At 36.3% G+C, this 9,417-nt stretch overlaps 1 protein-coding gene across 7 annotated transcripts in view; it reads left to right on the plus strand.

The window, feature by feature from the left end:
• LOC145269112 (RNA polymerase II transcriptional coactivator-like) overlaps positions 1–9,417 on the plus strand; it is a 106,396-nt gene that overhangs the window by 94,632 nt on the left and 2,347 nt on the right. For all 7 annotated transcript variants that reach the window (XM_080124706.1, XM_080124724.1, XM_080124716.1 and 4 more), the window contains one exon: positions 7,967–8,072. In XM_080124706.1, coding sequence (XP_079980832.1) covers positions 7,967–8,072 — 106 coding nt within the window. The remainder of the gene's footprint in view (positions 1–7,966; positions 8,073–9,417) is intronic.

Here is a 9,417-nt window from a genome sequence, read left to right on the forward strand (position 1 = left end):
CGAGAACACTCGCTTAGCTTTGAATTAGTTTCGCTTTTTATACGTAAAAGCCAAATCATTATGTGAGAAGCCAAAATAGCAATAATTCTTATTTTCCAAAAATGGTTTCTCTGTACCCAATTATTTATTGATTATTTTTTTAAATGTTTTTTTTTTTTGTACAATAAAATGATGTGAAAAGTATATGCTAAAGTTTCATAATTTGTAGCTTTAATCTAAATGTTTACTTTGGAATTTAAATTGTTTTTATACATATAAACATAATGTTTTTTAAATGAAATGTAAAATAGCTTTGCAAAAAATAAACGTTTTATCATGGCTTAATAACAAGCCATGATAAAACGTTTATTTTTTGCAAAGCTATTTTACATTTCATTTAAAAAACATTGCATTATGTTTATATGTATAAAAATAATTTAAATTCCAAAGTAAACCTTTCTGCAACTGCATGGGATGGAGTATATATTAATCCGTTGTTGAAATGAAACTGTTCAATGATTCCTAAGAAATAACATGGTTTCTAGGTCTTTCATTGATGCTCTAAGATCACTCTTCATCAGTTTTTTATTTTTGTTTTGTTTTTTGGATCAACAAATATCGAAGCCAACAGAATGTCATTGTCAGTAAGCTGTGGCTCTCTTCTATTCATACAGGATCTCCTTTTTAGTCAGATCGAAAGTCAGAGCTAAGTTAAGATCTTTATCCATAACTGTTGAAATGTATCTTGTCTTAATTTTGCCAATTTTTGTGTATTAATATATATGTATATTTTTTATTTATCTTTGTTCTCTTATTGCAGTCTTACTAAAAATTGCAACACCTTAACATTACTTATCATGTCTTATTACTCGTGTTTTAAACTTTTTTGTTAAATACGCCTGGTATTACCCTAAACCAGCCTTTTAATAAGATGCCCCCAATCTAAAAACATAAGCCGTTCAATTTGCATTATTGATACGTAATAAGGTGAATCTCGAAGGTCCTATCGCGAGGTACCTAAAACAAAAAACTTCCACAGATTAATATGGGAGGGGAGACGATCTTCAAATTCTATTCTAAACTGGGAATGGGCAAAGGACTTATACTAAGTAGATATAAATAAGTCCCTCTCCCCGTTTCTTTTTTTATTTTTTTTAATGGAGAGTAGATAATGTAGTGGATGTGTTATCGGCAGCTCTAGTAACTCTCGCTTCTCCATTTTTGTCTCTCAGTCCTCATTTCTAATGGATGATGTTTCTGACAAAGGGTGAAGAAAAAGCTGCTTCCCAGGTCGGTAGTACTTCGTGAACAGTAGTCTGAGATGTCGGAAATTTTTCTGTCTGTCTGTCCTTGTGGCCATGTCACTAGTAAGGGTGCTGGAAGTAAACGTTTTGTCTGGGCTGACGTTATCCGCCTGATAGTCAGGGACCCGAACCTTGGAATAACCACTAAGGCGGCTGTCCTATCAGCAGGTGCAAAGTACTGGGGCTTCTGTATTGCCATTTGGTGAATGGATTCTGGACCATGCAGTAGTCTTTGGTGGGGCCTCTCGATGCCATACTAGTGGGTAACTGTTACGACTTTACCTTATCATGTGCTACAAAAAAAAAAAAAAAAAATTTCCTGTTTTTCTTCTCTTACTTTCCCTCTCTGTTCTGCTCTAACCAAGTATGCTGACCTGTTCTACAAACCCCCAAATCCTCAACATGAAATATCTCAAAAAAGAAAATACGAATAAACCTAGAACCCCACCCTCCTAGGTAGACCCCTACTACCATGTCTCCTTCTCCAACATCAGAGGTCTACGTTCTAACCTTCCAGAGGTTGAAACCCAATTACAGGAGACGAAACCTGACATATTCTTTCTAAGCAAAACTGGAATAGGGCCGACCACCTCCTTAGATGAGTTCATAATTAAAGGATACTCTAAATTAACACCTAAATCTGACCCCCAAGATCGCCACGGGCATGGAATATATGCCTACATTAAAGATGGCTTCCCATGAAGACCCTAATCTACGTTATATGTGCTTACACCACTGCATTTATATTTGCCCTCTATCGCCCCCACAACAGTGGAATTACTGTCTTTAAGAGTATATCAGAAAATTGACCACATCCTGTCTGCTTATCCCTTGGCTAACATTCACATTTGCAGTGACTTCAATGTCCATAATGTGGAATGACTAACCCACTCAAATAAGACTGATGAGGGAAGGTTCTGTCATGATTTTGCCATTGCCTATGACCTCTCTCAGATTGTTCGCGAACCCACCCATGTGCCCGATACTACAGGTCAATATACAAGCCTCCTAGACCTTTTTCTATCCACTTCCCCATAGCTATGTTTATGTTCCATTCTTTCTCCTCTAGGATCCTCTGAACACTGCGTCGTATCAGTTAAGATAAAAATGAAATATAATAAATCTACAGACGTACCTCTCCACCGTACTGTATACCGATACTCTATGGCGGACTGGGATAGCTTCCGTACATTCATATCTGATCTACCTCTCCATTCCATGTTTAAAAAGGATGTGTCCTCTATAGTATCAGACCTGACCAAATGGTTACTTGTAGACATAGACCAATTCATACCATCCAAAAAATTCCAACGAAGACCTAACAGCCAGCCATGGTTCTTCCCTGAATGTGCTGCTGCCATCGCACACAGAAATCACTTTTTCCGTAGCTACCAACATAATAGATGCACTGAAACTAAAGCTGCTTTCAGGACCGCCAACAACCAGTGTAAAAGAGTAATAAAAAATGCAAGAGAACTATCTGCTCAATCTGTTAAATCCAAAGTAGCTGAGTAGCGGCTTGGTTCCCACCAGTTCTGGCAAATAGCAAATAGAATCCTGAACAGAAACGTGCGTTCTATCCCAACCATTATCAATGGACCAGAGGTCATCCCGACAGCATCCGACAAGGCCAAACTATTTGCCAAGAACTTTGCAGCAAATTCTACCCTGTGCGACGAAGGCCATCAACTTCCCATATTCCCTCCTAAAACAGACAACACGCTATGCAACATACAAATATCTGTGCGTGAGGTCGCCAAGCTAATCAAGAACCTTGACTCCAGTAAAGCAACTAGTCCTGACGGTATTTCAATTATAGTGTTAAAAAAATTACAACCAGAACTTGCCCCCATACTTACCAAACTATTTAAGCGTTGCCTTAAGGAGAAGTGCTTCCCAACACCCTGGAAAACCTCGTCAGTATGCCCTGTATTTAAGAATTCAGGTGATAAGTCATCCTCTTCTCAGTACAGACCAATAAGTCTCCTGTGTGTCATGAGTAAGTTGCTGGAATCCACAATAAATAGTCAACCACCTCAGCAGAAATAACCTTCTTAGCGACACGCAATATGGTGTCCGTTCTGCTATATCTATAGCAGATGTGCTAACGGTTATATCTCATAGGATTAGCGACTCTCTCGACAAAGGCTTCATTTCTAGAGCAATTGCTCTCGACATATCAAAGGCCTTCGATAAGGTTTGGCATAAAGGCCTACTACACAAGATTTCCAGCTACAGTATAACTGGAAATGTTTTCTCGATCATTAAATCATTTCTCTCTGATAGGCTCATAAGAGTAGTGTTTGATGGGCAGAAATCAGAGGCCCACAGTATTAATGCTGGAGCACCTCAGCGGTCCATACTAGGCCCAACTCTCTTCCTGATTTACATCAATGATCTCCCAAAACACATACTAAAATCCTTCGTTGACATCTATGCGAATGACACAACCATCTATGGCAACACATCAAAGGCCGTAAATGATGATGTTCTCTCTGATTCTCTCTCCTCTGATCTTAAGCGCGTGGTACAGTGGGGAAAGAGGTGGCTGGTTACCTTTAATACATCTAAGATCAAGCTCCTATCTCTACATCATCAACGCTCTGATCCCCATATGGCATCAATTGAAATGGATGGCTCTCGTCTAGGGGAGGCCCCATGTTTTGATAAGCTTCTGGGTTTGACCTTTACTCCTGATCTTAAATGGAACACATACATCAAGTCTGTGGTCAAGGTCGCTGGGAAAATGGTGGGATCCTTCTACCGCTCCAGAAGATATCTCACTAATGATGAAATTCTCTATCTATATAAGAGCCAAGTACGTCCAAAGATGGAGTACTGCTGCCACATCTGGGCAGGAGCTGCTAAAATCAACCTATCCTGCCTTGACAGAGTACAAAATAGACTTCATGGCTTGGTGGGGGATGCCCTTTTCTCTTCCCTGCAACTTCTTTCTCACAGAAGAGTCGTAGCGAGCCTGTCGTTGTTCTATCGTTATTTCCATGGCAAGTGCTCGTCTGAGCTCCATTCTCTGGTCCCCCGTCGCCAATCTTTTTCAAAAAACACCCGACTAGCTGAAACCACCGTCAATAATTTTCCCCACTACTTATCTGTGCCTAAATCAAAACGTAGATTCCATGAACAAAGCTTCTTTCTTAGAACTGAACGCCTGTGGAACTCTGTTCCACTTGCCTGTTTCCCTCCCGACTTCAACTGGATGTCTTCAAGTCCAACACAAACAAATTCCTGATGAACCCCCCCCCCAAGTAATGATACCTTATCAATTCTCCAATACTATTGCTACACTATCCCATTGAGTACTGTACACAAAATAACCCTTACCCCCGAGTGGCCATTGGGCCTTGATAAGTGGTGAACTCCATGTAAAAAAAAAAAAAAAGAAATTTTCCATTCAAATAAAAACTCTCCTGCTGTCAAGTCTTCAGCTTGTAACTTTTTTGTTACAATGTATGTTAGCAAAAGAAGCTCCTCCAATTCTGTTGCTGAGTGCCATTGACTTTCAGTTAGACAATGATGGGTTGTCTCGGTCCTCAAAGATTGATCTTAATTCAAGCAGTGTTTGCACCATCCAATATATGCTTCCCTAACATGTAGCCTGGTCAAGTACAGTTCCTTTACCAGCTCTTCTTTTTACAATTGCATCTATTTTTGGAGTTCTTGCGGCTAATGCAACATTTAACTTTCCTATCAAATTCGCAGCATGATGGTCCTTAAGGCCATCCTTTATGGCAAGCTGCAGTGTGTGTACAGCACATAACATGTGCCTGATCTTACAAGTTTTGATGCTTCTTCAGCAACATCAAGATGTTCATCTAATTGTTGTTGGTCTCCTTCAATTAATTTTCTTGACTTTCTCTAGTTTGTATCATGTTAGAGGCATTGTCAGTTTGTATCATGTTAGAGGCATTGTCAGTTTGTATCATGTTAGAGGCATTGTCAGTTTGTATCATGTTAGAGGCATTGTCAGTTTGTATCATGTTAGAGGCATTGTCAGTTTGTATCATGTTAGAGGCATTGTCAGTAACCTTGAAGAATGCTGCTATCATGTTTTGCTTTTGTATCTTTAACAGCAAGAGTGCTCGTTACCATCTTTCCATCATTAGTGCAGTACCTTACATTTATTGGGAAGTAATTGACTGCTTTGTTGCTGCATCCATTTTCAAAAATAGATACTGGCTGAAAGAATGTTCCGTCGTTCTTTTTTTGTATTTGCTTCATTTATAATTTTCCTAATGTTATGTCTCTCCAAGGAAAAATAGAACTTCCTAGCCATTTCACCAATAAGCTGCTGGAATGCTGGTTGAGAGAACAGAGCAGGAGGCATGCTGTTTTGAACAACCAAGTCAATTATGCTCTTCTGAAACATTTCTGTGGTCATAGTAATAGGAATTTTATCAGACATTACAAATTTCCTCAGATCAGTTGGACTTTCACCAGGTCTTCAACAAGATTTTGAAGCTGAAGCTTTTGAGAATGATAGTTTGATCATTTTTTTTTTTTTCTAACCTTTTCAAAAATATTTGGATGGTTACATTCCAAATGTCTCTTCAAATTATAAGCTCTTGTTGGAGCATTTTTACCAACACCACAAAATGTACTTATCTTACTTTCACACAGCTTTCTAGTTCGACTGTCATCATCATTTCCATCTTCATTTACTGTACAGTTACAAACATAAAATTTATCTTCAGATAGCAAAATGTGCTCAAACACACTTGATTTATCTGGTGTCTTTTTGCCATACTGATAGGGATATATGTTTATATTTAAATTTTTAGTAATTGGTATATAATTCAAATCTGAAAAGACCACAAAAAGAAAAGACTGAGAAAATAAATCTAAGTTTAGAGAAAGCAAATTAGGTTAGGCAATCAGTTTAGAAATAATTTTTTGGATTCCAAGTAATGTTTACATATAAATAATGACTGAATTCTAATGATGCATAAAACAATGAATAACTGAAAGCGGCTATTAGCGTCCCCTACCCCCAACTTCATCTTATGAATTCTTGTCTATCTTAATATTTTCATTTTGAAGCAGATTTCATAGCTTTGCTTCTTTTTCTTCTACAAAATACTGGCTTATGAGGCATTGTTCAAACAGATCTCTTTGAGACAAGATATGCAAAAATACGAAAGCGAAGCAAAATCGCAAAAAATAAATCATGAGCAAAACTTCACTGTTGTGAATGCACTGTTATGCACGATCGACTGCAGAAAACACAGGCTAGCAACTTTCTACCACCACCACGGAGAGGAAAAATGTTGTAGAACAACAAGACTTAGATTTTTTTGATTTTTTTTCAGTGAGGGTGAATTTTACTTTCTAAAAGGATTTTTCATAAAATATGAAAGAATAGAGTATCTATTTGATAAACATGTTATAGATTCTATTTATTTATGATGAAAATCGTCAAAATTATTTGTTTGCCTGGCAATGAGACTGCGTACAATCTTGGCACTTGACACATGAGATCATCGAGAAATGTATGTGGCGAGGGGTAGGGTGTATGGGGGGGTATCAAGCATTGATGCGTTTCAGAATACTTTCTGTGTACTCAGAAAACGTTTTAAAGATATAAAAGCTTTTTAGACACTTTAATAAAAATGCATTTTTATACCATAGAGGTAGACTTAAATTAAACTTGTGCGAGGAGAGAACAGCTGATTGCATGTATAAAATGTTATTGTTTTGGTTTACGAACAAGGGATGACAGGAGCTATGCATTTCCCAGTGATTGCCTTTATTCGAGAGGGTGAGAAAGAAAACTAATATTAGTAACCTACCTTGAAAAAATGTGACTTAGGATATTAAGATATAATAGAATATTTCCCTAATTTTCTCCATCACAAAAAAGTGCTATTTTTGAGTTGGAGTCAGGTGAATTTTACCGACTCTGACGGTCCATAAATTAGCCTCTACTCTAATTTCCCAGCTCTGGTTATCACTTTTTTTTTTTTTTTTTTTTTTTTTTTATTTTTTTTAGCATCGTATTTAAATATTCCTGCAGTTGTGTGTGTTTGTGTGTGCGTGCACGCACCTTACAGTACGATCGACTAAACTTTTTCTTTTTTAATGGAAAAAATGATTATATGAATACTATAGCAGTCCTGTTGAGGCAATTTATGCAAAGGATACAAGTTAATGAAATAACTAATATTAATACAATGGGACAATGATTACATGATTATTATAGCTTAGTCCAGAAAATTGCCGAAACATTTCAAAGTGAACTATAATGCTTGACTCTAAACTTTTAATCATAACCAGAAATTGACAGTTTAAATAATTCAAAATCTTGTGATTTTGAAGCCTTTAAACTGTCAATTTCTGACTATTATCAAAGTGTGTATGATACAAAGCAATCTGATACTTGCGTTAACCAAACTGAGCCACTGTAATGTGTGGCCGGGTACAGCTAATAAGAAAAATATTTAACATTAAATTTCATGTTTCACTTGTAGAAAAGTTCCTACTTCGAATTATTCTCTTATTGTAATTATGCGATTTTATATATATGGACATGCAGAACAAGAAATATTCATTTTTTTAAAATTTATTTTTTATTTATATATTTTCTTTTCTTAGTATTCATTATGAAATATTTGACATTCTGTTTATAATTGTATTTTATACATGACTTAAATGTATATTTTATGTAGTTGTCCAAAATGAGGTATGCAACTGTAAGTGAATTCAGAGGCAAAGTGATGGTTGGAATACGTGAATTTTATGAAGCTGATGGCGAACTAAAACCAGGTAAAAAAGGTACAGTCAAAAAATTTTTTTTAAAGATTTTCTTTTGAAAAAATATGCAAGTTGAATGGCTGCATGATTTTTCTTGTAATTAACAACATTCTCTTGAAACGTTGATTGCAAATAATTCACCAACCGTGCACAATTGCATGTGACTGAATTCTGAATCTCATCCCACTTTATCCATAAACGGACTTTATCACAAATTCCAATAATCGTTTTTGTGTCATGTTTCATATAGATTATCTTTCTTTAAACCAGCATGTTTCCGCAAAAAATTTTAATCTTTTCTGTTGGTAGGCTTATTTGTTTCTAACAATCTAGCCATCTGTAACACATAACTCTGTAAGTCCTGACCTTCACTGATTGACGATGCCATGACTAAAATATATTTTATATTTTACAAAGTCCTTCAAATAAAATGTGTGGAATAAAATATATATTATTCTACATGTTGTTATATAACTGGATTAATGTGAATGTAGATTGAGACCAAACAGAATGAATATATATTATTCCTTAATTGGAATTCATTTTTGAGATGAGCATTATATATATTAATTTATTTTTATTTCGGACTACTATTCTCATCTTTATTAGTTGTTGTTTTTCATCTTTTATTGGTTTGTTTATTCACAACGTTTCGGCCAACTAAGTCCTCTGGCCTTCGTCAGGTGGTAACCGCGACGGATAGGAACTTCGAATCTCCTAACTGCACAAACAAACCAATAAAAGATGAAAAACAACAACTAATAAAGATGAGAATAGTAGTCCGAAATAAAAATAAATTAATATATATAATGCTCATCTCAAAAATGAATTCCAATTAAGGAATAATATATATACCAATCGGTACGGACCCGACTATGGAAGATCAGATAATAAATAAACGTGGATTTATCAGATCAAAGAATCCAACCTTGATCGCCCTTCGGGGCCCGTGGCGCAGTTGATAGTCGTTGAATCTCTACAGTCCCAGATGAACATTGTCTGAAGATAGCGGTTTCAATCCCACCCAAAGCGTGCCAGAGGGTTACTTGGCCAAAAATGTGGTGAGACGACAACAACTACGGATGGCAGTGATGGCTGAGAATGCAGTTAGGAGATTCGAAGTTCTTATCCGTCGTGGTTACCACCTGGCGAAGGCCAGAGGACTTAGTTGGCTGAAACGTTGTGAATAAACAAACCAATAAAAGATGAAAAACAACAACTAATAAAGATGAGAATAATAGTCCGAAATAAAAATAAATTAATATAAACAGAATGAAGGTTAGAACTTGTAAGAGTTCAACAGAATTTTTTTATGTGAAAACATGTACGAAACATAAGTGAAAAGCGTCTTAAGAGATTATTGTGC

Source organism: Euprymna scolopes, chromosome 4 (assembly GCF_053919585.1).
Source record: "Euprymna scolopes isolate OS-2025 chromosome 4, ASM5391958v1, whole genome shotgun sequence".
Taxonomy (NCBI): domain Eukaryota; kingdom Metazoa; phylum Mollusca; class Cephalopoda; order Sepiida; family Sepiolidae; genus Euprymna; species Euprymna scolopes.